The 18,320-nt window shown below is 37.5% G+C and overlaps 1 protein-coding gene across 10 annotated transcripts in view; it reads right to left on the bottom strand.

The window, feature by feature from the left end:
- Positions 1-18,320, bottom strand: part of TBC1D5 (TBC1 domain family member 5) — a 544,621-nt gene that overhangs the window by 234,897 nt on the left and 291,404 nt on the right. For all 10 annotated transcript variants that reach the window (XM_040480115.1, XM_040480107.1, XM_040480108.1 and 7 more), the window contains 4 exons: positions 12,025-12,133; positions 10,453-10,542; positions 10,278-10,352; positions 8,824-8,891 (listed from right to left, as the gene is read on the bottom strand). In XM_040480115.1, coding sequence (XP_040336049.1) covers positions 8,824-8,891; positions 10,278-10,352; positions 10,453-10,542; positions 12,025-12,133 — 342 coding nt within the window. The remainder of the gene's footprint in view (positions 1-8,823; positions 8,892-10,277; positions 10,353-10,452; positions 10,543-12,024; positions 12,134-18,320) is intronic.

The following is an 18,320-nucleotide window of genomic DNA, read 5'->3' as shown; positions in this document are numbered from 1 at the left end:
TTTGTAAAATCACTTCTGTGTGTCGTTAATATAGGAACAATTTTCAAGTAGTCTAATTTCAAGCTGCCCACTACAATGTAAGGTGATAAGTAAATTCAACCAAAAATTCAGATGAGACTTGTGTATGGTAAAAATTCACGGAGGTACTCCTAACAGCAGAGGAAGGAAATAAAAGTATTTAACATAGACCATGTCTAAAAATTCACCATGAATAAAAAATAAAATGCAGAAATTCCTATCATACACAAATATGTTACAATGAATTAGCTATGCAACACTGTCCAGTAAAACTTTTTATGACAGAAATGTTCTACATCTGTGTTGTCACATCCAACAGCCATCAGTACTTGAAATAGGACTATTGTGTATGAAGATTTAAGTTTTAATTTCACTTAATTTAAATTTATATAGCTGCATGTGCCTGGTGGCTACCAAAGTGGACACCACATGTCTACAGTTTTAAAAAGGGAATTTTAGCAATTATGGATGAATCCGCAAAATATTAAATCACAACATAAAAAATACCGAGAGGATAAAGTCTACTTATATACATTTGTGTCTAAAGCTTGATCCATGGGGCGCCTGGGTGGCGCAGTCGGTTAAGCGTCCGACTTCAGCCAGGTCACGATCTCGCAGTCCGTGAGTTCAAGCCCCGCGTCAGGCTCTGGGCTGATGGCTCAGAGCCTGGAGCCTGTTTCCGATTCTGTGTCTCCCTCTCTCTCTGCCCCTCCCCCGTTCATGCTCTGTCTCTCTCTGTCCCAAAAATAAATAAAAAGGTTGAAAAAAACAATTAAAAAAAAAAATAAAGCTTGATCCATACATAAACTATAACCAAAAGGAAGCACTAAAATGTGAAAGTCGAAATCTTTTTTAAATTAGAAAAAAAAATTTTTCTAAATTTTTCTTTAATGTTTATTTTTGAGAGTGAGAGACAGACACAAGTCGGGGAGGGGAAGAGAGAGAGAGGGAGATACAGAATCTGAAACAGGCTCCAGGCTAGGAGCTGTCAGCACAGAGCCCAATGCAGGGCTCAAACTCAGGAATGGAGAGATCCTGACCTGAGCCAAAGTTAGATGCTTAACTGACTGAGCCACCCAGGCGTCCCAGGAAAGTTGAATTCTTGAAGATCTAACCATATCGTGGAGAATGTAATGAAGTGCTGAGTCTAACTGCCTGAGGTGCTATTGCAGTAACCCTACAGTAACCGGAAACATAAAAGACCAAAACTTGAAGATGCTCACTACTATATCCAACAGGCAATCAGATAAACTTTAAATACACTCAAAATTACAGCGGTGATAGTTACAGAATTTTAATCTTTTAATTCAAGAGACAGGAAGAAAGCAGCTGAAGAAGAAATGATACTATTTGGCAATAGCTTATAAATATGTTAATTTGCAAACGATATTATATACACTACAAATACACTTTCAGAATAGACCTTGATAGACCAAATAACAGACTTCTTTGGCATCTAATGCAGAAGGGATATTTTATTCTGAATTCAATATTTTCCATCATTTTAAATAATACTGTATTTCATTCAATGTTACAGCCTTTGAAGCATGGCAAAATTGGTTCAGAATGGACGATTCAAGCTCTGAATTAGAAACACTGTAAATTGGAAGCTTCTTGATTTACCTTTTGATTATCAGTTTTTTCAGTAATAAAAATGAGAACAGTAACAACCTCATTAGGTTGAGATAAGGAACAATTAATTGAAATGAATACAAAACGCTTTGAGGCAAAAAAGGGTTAGTAGAATAAAGGAATATTAAAACTAGTTGAAGAGGAGATAATATTTTAATACAGTGACATATTCAGATCAAACAAATTCAATAATGATGGCAACAACACAGCTTACGAGATGAAATTATCTTGTTTAAACTTGGACTAGAAGGCTAATAACAATATTTTTTTTAAAGCATACTTATGTCTCTGAAGACTAAGAATGTTAAAGACTGTTACTACTAAAATTGAGCAATACTGATCATCAGTGATAAGATTCACAATCAATGAGCCTTTAGTAAGCATCGACTTGACTCTGCAGGTCGCACAAAAACAAGATTAGGTCCATGCCCTCTAAGGGGCTATCAGTAGGTTTGAAAGAGGAGACCTGGGCTAACCCCAGAGCTCTCATACATACTGTTTCGATTACAGCACCAGTTATATTGCACTGTAACTTTTGTGTGGCTGCTTTCTCTATTAGACTTTGAGATTCTTGAGGGTCCATGCCATATTTATCTTGGCATCTCCAGTGCCTGGCACCCTGAGGAGGTTAATATAAAAGTATTGAATACACTGGCAGATTGAATACACTGGCAGGTCTAAGTAAATACAGGACTCAACAAAATTAAGTAATGTCATCAAAATGTGATTAAGAAGTTCTACTACCACACAGAATAGACACAAATTATCTCCAATTGTAAAGACTGGAAAATACTTCATGAACAGGGTGATGATGAACCCAGGCCTTTAAAAATGAAGTTTCAGGAATCCAAAAGGGAGCAATGAGAAGGAGCGGCATTCCAGCAGAGGAGAACCAAGTAATGCAAAGCACGGAAAATGGAAAGCACAAAACCCATTCAGGAAATAATGCAATAATGCTAGAGCACTGGTCTAAAACAGAACTGTAGAAGGACTTCAGGTTTCTGGTTCTGCATCTAAGGAACCTGAACATCACTACTCCATCCTAAGAACAAGTAAAAAGCCGAGCAGACTGAAAAACCAACAACTCTTCTTGGATCTGTAAGAGAGGGGAGGACACAGGGCAAACAGACAGGCAAACATGGGCAGTCACAAGTTAATCAGAGCACAACTCATAAGCAAAACCCTTGGCAGGAACCAGTGCAGGATAGGAAAACCTGAACTATACTTAACCAACTGCTGGGGTGGACAACTCTGAGTTAAATACGCCAAGGGACCTGACAATAGGAAGCCCCCCGCCTGCCCAAACACCTCCAAGAGCTTGACCAGGCTTCCACAGTAAACAAAAAGATCCCCTCGGCTTCCCACAGGAAGAGGGGGATAGGGAGAAGGAGCCATTCTGAACATAGCACTCTGTTCTAAACAAAATCTGCCTTCAGGGAAAACCAGTTACCCAGAGCCTAATCTGCTGGGGTATTATTAGACCCTAACTGACCTAGGGGAAGGGAAATACCCAACTCCAGTCCACTTTAACTATCCTGTCTCATCTAAGGAGGTGGAGAGAATTAGAAACAGATGCAGAACAACAAAAGAAGAAATATTTGAAGCAATAATGACAGAGGAACTCCCCAAATGAATGTCAGACACAAAACCACAGATCCAGGAAGGTCAGAGGACACTAGGCAGGGTAAATGCCAAAGAGCTGTGCCTAGGCATATCATCTTCCAACTACAGAAAATCAAAAAATATAAAGGAAGAACATAAGAAGGAATAAGTAAAAAAACTTTTAGTTTTCTTATTCTCAATTGATATAACAGATACCAGTTGTTTAACATAATAATACCAACAATGTATTCAACCATGTACGCTTATATGTGTGTATATATACAAACATTGGTATGAATATGCTTATATATAAATGAAATGAATAACAGCAGTGTTACAAAGGATAGGAGGAAGGAATTAAGATTACTGTTATTATAAAGTACTCACACTGTTGGTGAAGTGGTATAGTGTTATTTGAAAGAGGATTTGGATTACCTCAAATGCAAATTGCAAACTTTAAGGCAACCACTAAAAAAAGTAAAAGAAGTACAACTGGTATGCTAAGAAAGGAAAGAAAATGAAATAATATAAAATGCTCAATTAAAACTTCGAAAGGTAGAAAAAGGGTGGAAGACAGTAACAGGACAAGAACAAGGTAACAAAGAACAAGGTACAAAGAACAAAGAACAAAGACAAAGAACAAGGTAACCAATAGAAAAGAATAACAAATACGATAGATAATAATCCAAGTGTATCAATAATCACTTTAGAGGTCAATGGTCTAAATGCGCCAACTAAAAGAGATCATCAGAGTTGATCAAAAACAGGACCCAACTATATATGCTGCCTAGACGGAACCCACTTTTAAGTATAAACACACATTCAGGGGTGCCTAGGTGGCTCAGTCGGTTAAGCAACTCTTGAATTCGGCTCAAGTCATGATCTCACGGTTCATGGAATAGAGCCCCACATCAGGGCCCTGGGCTGACAGTGCACAGCCTGCTTGGGATTCTCTCTCTCTCTCTCTCTCTCTCTCTCTCTCTCTCTCTGCCCCTCCCCTATGTGTGCACATGCACGCTCTTGCTCTCTCTCAAAATAAACTTTAAATATAAAGACACATTTAGATTGAAAGTAAATAAATGAAGAAAAATATATCATGCCAACACTAATTAGAAGATTTTTTTTAAAGGGGCATTAGCTAACAATAAAGGGGTTAGTTCTCCAAGAAGACATATCAATCCTTAACATGTATGCACTAAACAAGAGAGCATCAAACTGTGTGAAGCAAAAACTAATAAAACTGCAATGAGAAATTTAAAAATCCACTATCATGGTTAGCAAGTTCAACACCCTCCGTCAGAAATGGACAGATCTGGCAGGCAGAAAGTCAGAAGGATATAGGTGAGCTCAACATCATAATTCTACTGAATATACTAATATTTATGTACTTCTTCCACCACCAACAGCAGAATACACAATCTTCTCAAACTCACAGGGAACATTCACCAAGAGAGACCACATTCTGGACCACAAACACACCTTAAGCAATTTGGCAGAGAGAAAATCATGCAAAGTCTGCTCTCAAACCACAATAGAGTTAAACTAGACATCAGTAACAGAGAGAGAGCTGGAAAACTCTAAAAGAGAACCGTCTGTGTGTCAGGGGGTCTGGGTAAGTCCGTTCTTGCGCAGACCACAAAGAGTCATAGAAGGCTTTAGATTAGGCAAGTAGCATGACTCAAAGTGTGCTTTGAGAAAATAAGGCTGGAACACATGGATTCGACTAGAGGAGAAAGAGAATGAATCTGAAGAGAAAACTAAACAAGTGAGAGACTCTAGGAAAGAGGTAAAAAAGGACTTAACACAGGGCAGTAAAAACGGAAAGGAATTGACTGAACATGAGAAATCTACATATAATGACATCCTAACCCATATTTACAAATATAAACTGCATATCCTCAATCTATCTACTCCTAACCATCTTTATTATTACACCTTTAGTCTAAGTCGCTAACACTACTTAACGTGGGATACCACAAGACTCCTAGCTATTTTCCCAGCTTCCTTGTGGATCTCTATTCACCCCACTGCACAGCAGCCACAATGATCTTTTTAGATATCACACCTCTGCTCAATATTCTCCAATGGCTTCTCATTGCAACTGCAATAAAATCCAAACTCCTTACTGTGGCCTGCAGGACTGCTTGACCGGCATCTGCTTTCTCGCAGATTTCCCCTCTTACATCGCTTGCTTCCAGCCGTACCTGCCCCCCCTTTAGTTTCTCAAAATATTTTCACGAAGGGACTTTGCACTAACTGTTCCCTCTGCCTGGAATATTCTTTCCCTAGATCTTCACAGGGCTGGCTTTTAAAATTTTTCACATCTCAGCTCAAATGTCATCTTCTCAGGGATGCCTTTTCTAATCACTGTTCCTAAAACAGCCATCCCTCTAACTATCCTATCACCCTGCTTTATTTCTTCACAGCAATTACCACCCTCCACAATCATCTTCTTTATCTATACATGCTGATTGTCTCACCCCACCCCCATCCCTCCAACACTAAAATGTATATCCCATGAAAGCAGGACCTTGTCTGTCTTATCCGCCACTCTGTTCCCACAATGCAAAGGATAAGCCTGGAACATAGCAGACATTCAGTAAACATACATTCCAAGAAACAGAATTCTTATCGCAGATGCTAGTGAATGAGTAACACTACATAACATTCACTGAGCTGTATTTCTTCCTTTCTTCCCCTATGGCATAATGAGGTGCTTTACAGACTGGATTGAAAACCTTGGATTTTAGATCATGTGGTGCCTTATAAAAAGAGTGTATTACCTAAAGTAGTATAATTATTCAAGCTATTTGGCTTTTATCATTAGGCAATTTGGTGGCTTAAAGTGAGATTGACAGTCTTACCATACAAGCTAAGTCATTTGCCATAGAATTTATACAGAGATGGCAAGGAGACTGACTTACTCTAAATGTGGAGGAGAACCATGGGAGAGGCTTCTGGGGAAGATGTGCAACCCCCTCCATTCTATGCTGTGAACTATAAGGTCTCCTGACTGCCGTCCCTGAATCTCAGGATTGCAAACTGAATTAAAATGTACCAGTGGAGACCAATTATAAGAAAAAAAGTCAGCCATATATGTGTTATACACACACACATGCGCCCAGTTTTATATGAAAAATACACAGAAGATATAAAACCAAATAGTTCTTGGGGCGCCTGGGTAGCTCAGTCGGTTAAGCATCGACTTCGGCTGAGGTCATGATCTCACGGTTCATGAGTTCGAGCCCCGCGTCGGGCCCTGTGCTGTCAGCTTGAAGCCTGGAGCCTGCTTCAGATTCTGTGTCTCCCTCTCTCTCTGCCCTTCCCCCGCTCACACACCCTCTCTCTCTCTCTCTCTCTCTCTCTCTCTCAAAAATAAATTAAAAAAACATTAATTAAAAAAAAAAATAGTTCCAAGAACACAGTTTTCAAGAAGTAACACTTTCTCACACAGCAAAGCAGAAATGTTTGCGCTAAGTAACCAAAATGATCAACAGGCTCTCAGTGCCACTTCCTATGTGGTTTGGCTGTCTGAGCTTTATTTTCCCCTTCTCTTTGTTTGTTTTGTCTTTTAGCCAATGTGGCCGACAGGGCCTCTGAGTGTGTGCTTCTGCTCAGTGCCATGGTGCCTCTTTTCATTTGGTAACAATAGAAAGATTGGTCATAATCCTTCTTATTAGCCACTTTAAGCTGAAGATGTCAAAGTTTCTAAGATAACTGCCTACCAATGTTTTAAAAAAGGGATACCTTTACTGTTTGGTCAGCAATATATACCATGCACTTTGTTTTTAAGAGGTCTGCTTTATTGCCACTGATTATACAGTTACTTAAACTATTGGTGAGGAAATTCATTCTTTTGTTTTTTCTAACAAATATTTGAGTGTCTTCTGAGCACCAGTATAATGGCTTTCTACTTTCTGAAACTACATACTAGAGGTCAAGCATTGCCACCCAGCTCCTCTGAGAGTAGTTTCCCTATTATCGGTTACTCCTTGGTTAACCAGATAACTCAGCTCATCAAAATGATCCCATACCTCTCACTCCCCAACCTGCCACCATTGCCAGTTACATACAGTTCTATCATACTCTGAACGTTTGTTCATTCATTCTTTGTTCCTTCCTTTCTTGCTTCCTTCCTTTCTTCTTTCCTTTCTTCCTTTCTTCTTTCCTTCCTTCCTAACTTCCTTTCTTTCTTTCTTTCAAGTAAGCTCTAGGCCCAACGTGGGGCTTGAACCCACAACCCTAAGATCAAGAGTTGCATGCTCTACTGACTGAGCCAGCCAGGCACCCCTCCACTGATTTTCATTTTATTTTATTTTTTTTAAAATTTTTTTTAACGTTTATTTATTTTTGAGACAGAGAGAGACAGAGCATGAACGGGGGAGGATCAGAGAGAGGGGGACACAGAATCTGAAACAGGCTCCAGGCTCTGAGCTGTCAGCACAGAGCCCGACGCGGGGCTCGAACCCACAGAGCGCGAGATTGTGACCTGAGCCAAAGTTGGCCGCTTAACAGACTGAGCCACCCAGGCGCCCCTGATTTTCATTTTAAAATAGAAAATTTGATTTGTCCAATATGTAGTATAATCTTAATAGCAGTCTATGTCATCTGATTATTCTGTGTTTGGGACCTAGAAAGAGATGAATGTCAGAGAACCAGAGGCCTTGACCTTGTTGTGTAATAGGTCTAGCAGGAACTGAACTAGCAGTGGGGTAGATGTGCAAAGCTGCAGAACGACCGGGAAGAAGGCACTAGGGATATCCATGACTCTGCAAATACGTGGCGTGTCCTAGATCCCGCTGGTTAGATCAAATTTACTAACATTTATGTAATTGTTTACAGTTTAAAGTGTAAACGTATCAAAATACTACGTTTATTAATCTACAACAGTCCTTTGAGGCGGTTAACTATTATTCCCATTTTAAAGAAAAGGACACTGAGGAGGAAAGACATTAGTTGAAAGTAATCTGCCTAAGATTATACCATGTGTTGCTAGAACTTATCTTAGGACCTTTCTACACAAATTCCATGTACTTACCACTACATGATCCAGCAAAATGAAGCCTAATATATAAAAGTTACAGATATTAACTATGTGCTAAGTAAACAACTCTTGCACGCGGGAAATACTAAGTAGACTGGGAGAAGAGTTTGTTTGCAAACCTGAATGATTTTGAGAGAGAAATAAGGAGGGTAAAAATAATAGTTGTCATTTAAAAAGTAATCTGGTTAGAAAGGGATTCAAAGGTGTAAAGCAAGAGACAAATTTGTCTAAGAATACTAGTACTATGACAACCTAATATAACCTTAATCAGAGCACATGACTTCAAAATTGTTGAAAATTGAAAAGATTAAATATTATTTTAAGATTATCAATATTTTAATTTATTTTTAAAAAGAGGAAACTGTATTTTAATAGAAAATAATCGTTACTACCAAAAATGGCCAAAAAAACTTTGTTTTTAACACAAGGAAAATACTGCATTTAATTAGAGCTTCTCTATGGATTTTGTATTTTGCCCAAGTTACAAAGAGATAACATCAATTTGTATCACTGAAAGTTCTACATACGTTCTTTTGACATCTTGTTCAATCATCGATCGAAGTTCTTTATCTTGAAAGAATTTGTTCCAAAGACTCTGAAATAAGGAAAACAACCTATTTAAAATAATCCCACACCTTTGCTTGACTTTTATGATATCATTTAATAATTTAAATGATCAAATTTATCCTTCTCTGAGTTATCATTTCACATTGCAAAGGAAACCTGAAATTGGAATAAAAATATTAAAAACTAATCTCAGAAACACATTCTTATACTAACATCAATTTTTCCAGTGATACATATATATAGTATGTATGTATATTTAAAATTTTTGTATCATCTATATAAAATGAATGATAGCTTTACTGCCATACATCCACTACTTCCCTTACAAAAACAAAGAGGTCTGCTTGGGTTACAGCAGGGCCATGGACCAACTGGTCTCAACTTGAACCTCACTTGAACTCCCAATGCACTAAGAAAGACACAGGAGTTTTTCTACAAAGCTTGGTTTCATGACCAGATAGATGTTTAGATCTACCTAAACATCTACTAAAATGTGAATTTAAGTAAAGTTTTAAAACTTACTTAATATTTTATGTAGCTCTCCTATAGACTATGTTGTAACAACTATATGTATCAGGAAAAAAAAGAAACACTAATATTAGGATATTAGCTGGAAAATATTTTCTGTTAGCAGGGAAACAGGAATTAAGAGCAGTGACTGAAGAAGATACACAATACCTCTAAGGCAGTAATTATTCTTAGTCTTCACTGGAATATGAGTGGAGACAGGCTGATCTTTTTCATTATCTTTAAAAACTTCTTTTTTTTTTTTTTTAATTTTTAATGTTTATTTATTTTTGAGAGAGACAGAGCATGAGCCGGGGAGGGGCAGAAAGAGAAAGAGACACAGAATCTGAAGCAGGCTCCAGGCTCTGAGCTGTCAGCACACAGCCCAATGTGGGGCTCAAACACACAGGCAGCGAGATCGTAATCCGAGCCGAAGTCGGATACTTAGCTGACTAAGCCACCCAGGCACCCCTCTTTAAAAACTTCTGAATAGTTACTTTTCTTCTTGGATTAGTCCACCAAGTGAGCCCTATCTATCACCAAGTGAGTCCACCAAGTTATCATAAAGAGAGGCTTTCCTAGCCTCCCCACTGCCCACTGCAAGCTTGATAAAACAGTTCTATCCCCCTCTTTATGGTCTTTGGTTTTACTCTGAGTTCTTATGGTCCCCTGAGACTTCTCCTCCATAGTGCCATTCCACAGTAATACATCATAAACTTCCTATAACAGAGGATGAATACAGTATGGAATAATTTCCATCAGGTTTTAGGTCATATAGTATACAGAGTAAAAAACAAAAAATTAGTTGGCACGAAATAACATTGCTTTCATGGTGATTCATAACCAGTTTCATAAGCATATTCTTATGGGCAAAAGAAGTTGAGATATGAATAAAGATGAACTTTACCCCTTCGTCCTGTGAAAGAGGATTATTGATCATCAAATCTTGCTGGCCAACAACCTTTCTCGGGTTTGTGATGTGCTGGCAAAGAAAAAAAGAAAAGACAAAGATCTGAGTTGGACTGATCTGGACTTGAAAGCATACATAAGAAAACAATTATATTAATTAAAGTACAACTTACTATTTCTTTAACGTTGCTATACCATGCTCTTAATTCTTTAATTCTACTTATCCACTGACTTTTATCTTGAGGAAGAACACAAAGAAATAGCTGTTGAGAAAAAAAAAAAAAGGAAACTTTTGTAAAAATCATAACAAGTAACATGTAAAACTATGCCAAACAGAGTCACCTGAAAACTGAAAGAGATATTCATATTCATTGTATTTCATATTCATATCATTCCAATTCCCAATAAAGTATATTTGGGAATGTTTAAGAAATATACATATTTGGATAATTTAAAAAGTGAACAAAGGCCAAAAAAACAAGATCACAAAAGCTACACCACAAAATTCAATCAACCTCCCCTCCAAATTTATATTAAAAATGAACAAGAAGAATTCATTGAGGTTCAAGTATAATTCCCATTTTAAATTCTTATATTAATGGGCTATTGACAGACACAAAGTCCCATCATTAATCTCAAGGCTTAAGATTTGTCTTAAAACAGGCAGGTAAAGGACAGAGAAGAAACACCTGAGGGCACAGCTTGAGAAATGAAGTGATTCCTTTTACAGCAGAAATGGAATCTGCAACTGGCAATCAGCATATGAAAATAACAAGCATTCTTAAAAAGACAAATTTGATTTAATTTAAATACAACATTAAAATAAATCTAGATTTGAGTTTATTTTTAGCAAACGAATGATACTGAAAGTTAAACAACAAGGAATGGGGGGTGGGGCACAAATATTTGTATACAAATATTCTAGCAGCAGGTCTCCTGCCTTTACTGCCTGCATCTAACAGAAGAAAAATGTATTTTAATTATTAAATCTAAATTATTAAATCTAAAACTGTCTAATACATCATGTGTTTCTTACTGTCTTTACTTGCACAGACTCTGTATGCTTAATTTATGCAGATAAAACCTAAAAAACTTTCAGTAGAAGTCATTTCAGAAATAACTCTAAACCTGCATTAATTCATTTTGAGAGAACAAAAAGGGACAATATTTCCAAGTAATTAAAAAGAGAACTACAGATTATTACTAGTTTTGGTAATCAGTGGCCCTTTCTCTTAAAAGACTGACCTAATTTTCTTCTACTTCTCTTTCTTGCTGCCCTTTGCTTTGTGTTTCTAGGAAAGAAACGAAAGGAAAGAAAGAGAGAAAGAGGAAAAATCTTTTCCATCTGCTGCTTCTGAAGTGAAAAGGGAAGGTGCCTCAATGAAGGCAGGCACTGGATACAACAGGAACCTGAAAGTAAAACCACCTCTACTCCTGCCCACCTTCAAGGATGTCTGCCAAAACCTCTGGGGAATGCAAAGGTGTTGCTTTGAATTCCACACCATCAAATGAGATGAAAGAATAGTTATTTCAAATGACTCCTTTACCGTACCAGTTATTCGAGACTAAGGTGGTTCAACCTTATTAGTAAATGTCCTATGAAAGATAAACATGGATGGCCAAAAAATCGAGAGTGAAGTCTCCTGGAAAATTCAGTGATCCCCTGCATGGGTAATCTCCCAGGGCATCAGGTAATGTGTTGATATACTGCAACCACAAACTGTAAATAAATATTTTCTTCTTACCTTCCAGCAAATGCTGCGGAACCTGCTGCTTCTCAGCTGCCCATTAATCCCCTTCTGCCTTATTGTTGCCAAGTAATTGTTGTTTACAAATAGTTCTTCCCATTCTTTCCTATATGCAAGAAACCAAAAGCATGGGGATCCCTTTGTTAAAATTCTCTGCTTGGAGAGGAGTGCTACAGGAAATTAATTTTAAATAAGTCTAAGAAATGCAACTTTTAAAACGTATATATTTAGTTGTGTACTGTTTCTGAATGCATGGCTGTCTTTTTGGACACAGTTCTTCTGTAGATTTAATGAATATGTAGATCGCTATAATTATGCCAGCTACTGAAATTCATAATGTCTATGGAGGCTATTCCATTTCGTCTAAAATGTTGGTAGTGCAGTTCAGTGAAACAAGAAAAAAATGAATATTAATATAAATATATGACGGCTTTAGCCACTGACAAAGATATACCTGCTCCAAAAATACACAACACAAAGGGTAGTGTTGATTATATTGGCTTCTCACATGAAATATCTGTTTAAATGAACCCATTTCTCTTTAGTGTCAGGCTGGGGAGTTAAATATAATAGAAGACTACTTTCTTTAACTTTTAGTGCTATTTACTATTGAAATCTCTGCAACTTCTTTCTACATGATCAGTTTTAAAATTTTAACAGGTGCAGGCAAATTTGAAAAAAAACATCAAAAAATTAAAAAGCCTCACTGTAAAAACTGTTAAAGGCAAGCTTGAGTACCTTGCAGTACCTATGGCTGAGTAGATAAACAACTGAAATATGCCTCCCAGGCACGCAGACACCAGGGGCCTAACACCTGTGCCTCATTAATATACAAGTAAATCTGCTCTACTGGGAAACAATTGGAAATTAATTGTCCCAAACCATTTACTGAGTTTGAATAAAGAAAGTAGACCTAAATTCCTTGCATCTTGTACCAAGCTAAACATCAAGAACCATTCGTCAACAGTTGAGGCTACTGAGCACAGATTTATGAAATTTCTGAGTTCATAATGCCACAACATACTTACAATTTAAATTTTATTATCAAAGCTGAAACCCTGGCAAGCTCTTCAGTGCGACTTCCTCAAAAGAAAGCCTTTACAAGCCTCCATCAGCCTCCTATACGTGCAACTGTCACTGGCCAGACCCTACTCGTTTTGAGAAAGGACAGCCTTGACCCCATGCTCTTTGGGCCAGTAATGCAACCTACTGCACACCTACAGTTAAAAAAAAACAAACCTGACTGTGCAGTATCTTCTGCAGAGTTTTCCAGAAGAGTGACCAAGGCAATGACACCTTCCTAACTGCCTCAAACAGGAGACTTTCCAGTTCAGCCCTGCAGCATTGCTTCCCGCCACCCGCCCCCACCCGCCTTCTGCCAGGAAGGGCTAGTGGCTAAGGACACCAGATGAGATAAGCACTCCAACCCCATACTGGAAGAAATGCATTCCTACCACCATTCCGTGAAAATGTCTTACTCTCAACACTCCATTCATAAGAGAAAGTCATGTTTCATTTTTATTTTAATGTGCATTTGTATCATTAGTGAAAGTGAAAATCTGTCATGCTTTTGAGTCACTTTATTTCTTTTTAAAAACTTCCTTTCTTGTCCTTTGCCTATTTTAAGCACCATAGGAGAGTGGTTAAGAGAATGGATTGCAGGGGCATCTGGGTAGCTCAGTGACTTCGGCTCAGGTTACGATCTCACAGTTTGTGGGTTCAAGCCCCGCATGGGGCCCTGCGCTGACAGCTCAGAGCCTGGGACCTGCTTTGGATTCTGTATCTCCCTCTCTCTCTCCGCCCCTCCCTGGCTCACACTCTCTCTCTCTCAAAAATAAGTAAATTAAAAAAAAAAAAGAGAACGGATTGCAGAACCACACTCATGGGATAAAAAGAAAGCCATGCATTCACAGAAACAGTACACAATTTACTAGCTACTCACTAGCTATGCAAGCATGGCCAAGTTACTTAACCTCCCTGTGCCTCTGTTTCCTCATCTGTAAAATGAAATAATAGCCTACCTCAAAGAATTATTATGAGGACTAAAATGCATGGCAAGCCCCCAGAAGCATGTCCAGCATATCACATATTTTAAAATAAATATTAGTGTTCATAATAATTGTAACATTGTTTTTATTTTAGTGTGCCTCATTATAGGTCCAAGGGAGGAGTTATTCATGTTAAAAATACCACAGCTTTGTCTGCCACACATATTTTTAACCCAATTTCTTGATTTTCAACACAGTGAAACTTTCAATTTGTGTACTAATTTAAACCTAACATTTTTTTCTCTTGATGCTCTTTCTACTGTTTTCGTGCTTAATTCTTAGCCACTCCAAGTTCAAAGAAATGTTTACTGAAATCTTTATTTTTATCGCACTAGTCCATTTGTAATACCTATAATTTTTTAAAATATATTGTCCATTTCCCAACAATGTCATCATATATTATCCACATCTCATATTCAAGTTTTGTTTTTATCCAGTTTTAGTAATACTCAAAGATGAGATAAGCAATGAGTACTTCTCAGAAAATGTGTGTCTAAATAGCTTGTGGTCTGCAAGCAAAAAGCCCAGATTTTAAATGCATTCTGAACCCAAGAGGAATCAAATACGTGCAAGACCACGCAGTTCCATGGCCTGAAATCACCAATACGTTCCAGATGAGAGGGAAGTGTGAGGCAACTTCCCCAGCCTCTCCCCAAATCAGCTCCTATTCACAGGTACCAAGACAGTGCGAAAGTAGACACAGCTGGGGGCTAGATTCATTGCCATCTAGTCAAGTTAAGCAGCCTTTTAAGGTCAAGTTACATACTACTTATGTAATGAAGGATAATTATTTGTTAGCTTAAATAAGACCCTAGGCCTTGATTACAGTGTTGGTAAAGAGAAAAGGAGACTGAGGCATGTGAAATGGAAACATTATCTTTGGAATTCACAATCATTTAAATTTATTCATGGTACTTATAGTTCCAATTAAGGCTTAACACCTCAAACTGATGACTAGCCCTAACAACAGAGGAACTTACAGAGGCCACAAGATAACTTATTGTCTTTCTCCTCTATGGAATAGTGTTTTATTAATAAACAGTGATACAGAGTAATAATAAACACAATAAACATTTAGTGCCTACTATGTGCTTAGCACTCACAGACATCAGAAAAAGCGTTAAGTTATGTAAACCAGTAATAATATGGTTAAGGCGAAGCACTCTGGTAGTACAGAGAGGGCAGAAATAGTTTTACAGGGGTGCCCGGGTGGCTCAGTCGGTTAAGTGTCCGGTTTCGGCTCAGGTCATGACCTCACGATTCCTGGGTTTGAGCCCTGCGTCGGGCTCAGTGCTGACAGCTAGGAGCCTGAAGCCTGCTTCGGACTCTGTATCTCCCTCTCTCCCACTCACACTCTGTTTCTCTCTCTCTCTCAAAAATAAATAAACATTTAAAAAAATTTTTTTAAAGAAATAGTTTCACACCTAAAAATTAAAACTTCGTGTAGAAAACAATAGTAGCACTAGAGGTACTCAAATGCTACCCCAAGAGCTGGGCTGTTAGAGCTTGAACAGTCCAAGCTGAACCAAAATACAAGTTTTTTTACAATCACAAATACAAATGGCGAACTACTCCTGAACTCAGAACAAGACATGGAAGAATATAAGTTATTTAGGAGTCAGTGAAGGAATTTTTCAGATTAATTAACAAAAACAAAAGAGAGGTAGTTCCTAAACTCTCTCTTATATAAAAAAAAAAAAAGTATACAGTGTGCCTGTAACAGCCAAAATCTGACAATGATGCTATTAAAATGCTAAAAAAAAATCCTGATATGTTAAAATATATAATATTTTAAGTAAATCACTTTCAACCTTTACAACAACTCTCCTGCAGTGTATATTTTTAACCCCTCTTTATCAGTGAGGAAACTAAGGCTCAGAAAAATTGAATAAGAAGGAAAAAAAAGAATTAGTAAAAGCATCTTCCTGGAATAACATGGAAACAACACTAAAAGGGAAACATACTGCAGACATCAAAGTATAAAAATGGCCTCTCACAAGAAGGCAAGACAAGAATATGACCTCAGATTTTCTTCCTTAGACTTCTAGTTTTTGAGAAGTGTACAGAGTCCAAGGGTACAGAGATAAGTTTTCACCAGTTGGACTGAGAAAATAAGTCAATAGCTCCTGTGAGTGGTTAAAAACAACCTGGGGTATTTAGGTGTGGAACCACTCACTGCAAGGGAACAGATTCTAGAGAGACACCTGGGCCTTAAGGACTCCCTTGACAAAGCACTTGTGCCATCTAGTGGCAACCACTAAGCCTTGCAGGCACTGGGTCCCTAAAAACAACCAGCATCTAAGGAGGGAAAGGCAAATAGTGGTTTCCTTTCTGCAGCCAACGGTAATGGATTGGTAGTGACTACCATGGAAGCACTGTGTCAAGAAGGATTCTGAGGATACCAGGTGCTCCTCAGAGAAGAACACTGTGACTGATTAAAAATGCTGGCCTTGAGTGTTGAAGTCATTTCTAAGTAAATGAAATCAACTTTTGCAGCAGCAATTGAAGGAGGTCTCTCCTCCAAGAATACCTATTTAGGTAGCTAAGACTCTTGGCAATGTGTTTTTGTTTTTTGATATGGAAATCAACTAGAATATGCAGTGATAAGCTGCATGATCATAAAGAGATCTCTATTTCTAATTATATATATTTATGTAGTATTTTCCCAAGATATGCACATAAAATTGGTATAAAACTAGTTAGTACTTTCTAAATTTAATTGTTTAAGTACTTTGGTAACCTAAATAATGCATTAATTCCTTGATTATGTGGCAATTCTGGACTAGAAAATTTCTGAATTGTTCCACATGATGACATACTAGACAAACAATTTTATAATGTCCATTTTATATGATGATTTCTAACCCATTTTCATGCATTACTTGGGCAGGGAGCAATGTCTCTATGGGGCTAACTAAAGAAACTCAAACGACTAAGACGACTGAAAACAATTCAGAGACTACATCCCGTCGAGTACTGAGGATCTCCAATACTTGGTGAAGAGGAGACACTCTGGTTTTCTCTGATAAAGAAACTGCTGAGGGGAAGGTACAAGGGACTATCACCACGGGGGAACTGCAACAGGTCACAGAGAAGGGAGACCTAAGAGGGAGGAATGGTAAGGAGGTGGTATGGTGAAGGAGCTCCGCAGAGATGATCCCATACTTTACAAGGTCAGCTAGTCCTCGATCATTTCATTTTTGGAGACCTGACTAGACTAATAGCAGCACTAAAGGCCAGGCTAAAATAAAGGTGATCTTTAAGCAGAATGAGACCAGAGTTAGATGCGTAGAATATTTGACGGTGTGAAAGCACAAAGTAAGGAAACAGTTTTATGATCCTAAAGCGCATGGCAAATTTGAAACAACTGCCAATGAATTCCCATAACTGCTTTATCAGATATGTAAGTAAAAGGACACAATAAACTTTTAAATCTGTATGGAAATATATTAGTTATTTTTACTAATGAAAGGACTGCACATAAATCCAATATTCCAAGTAAAAGAGTATGTAATTTTATGCCATCTTAAGTATGATTTTAAAAATACTATTCAAATAGAACAAGGAACATCTAACTAAAAAAAAAAAATCAATGGAAATATGAGAAGTGTAAATTAGGTATGTCAGCATCAGACTGTAAAGTGTGGCACCAGATATGGGTAAGCTACAACATTAGGACTGCAGGTGCCAAGATCAACCAGATAAACACTGATGTTATCTATAATTACCTCATTTTTAGCTTAAATCACAGGTAATGAGGGAACTCAGAGACTCTAAAAGGCAATTAGAAACTGTACTGGCTTTTTTGCTTCCTGTATCAGGAATTTTTAAAAACTTACTTTTATTTAAAGCTTTTTTTTCCTCCATAATGAACCATCAGGGCATATCACTTATACATATATAAATAAATATAAAAACAGAATGCACAATTACTCACAAGCTTAAAATGGATTTCTTTCTATGTCTAGGTGAAATATGTTCTCATATGGTGAGGCTCCATTGAAACAAAGGCAACAAATAGTTCACTTAGTGGAGGTTTGTTAAAATTAATTTATGATGATGCTCTGATTTGGGTTTGGAATTAACTCTGAATTGAAAAATCTTGAACTGCCACCTCAATATCCACAAGGACACAAAGAACTGAGCTAGTTTTGGACAGTCAGATAGAAAATTCTTTTTCTAAAAAACATGGATCATTTTCTTTAAAATATAATGTTTAAGAGCTTCTAAATTCAAGATCATATT

Source organism: Herpailurus yagouaroundi, unplaced genomic scaffold (assembly GCF_014898765.1).
Source record: "Herpailurus yagouaroundi ecotype Mexico unplaced genomic scaffold, PumYag 159, whole genome shotgun sequence".
Taxonomy (NCBI): Eukaryota; Metazoa; Chordata; class Mammalia; order Carnivora; family Felidae; genus Herpailurus; species Herpailurus yagouaroundi.
This window is presented reverse-complemented; position numbering and strand designations above follow the sequence as displayed.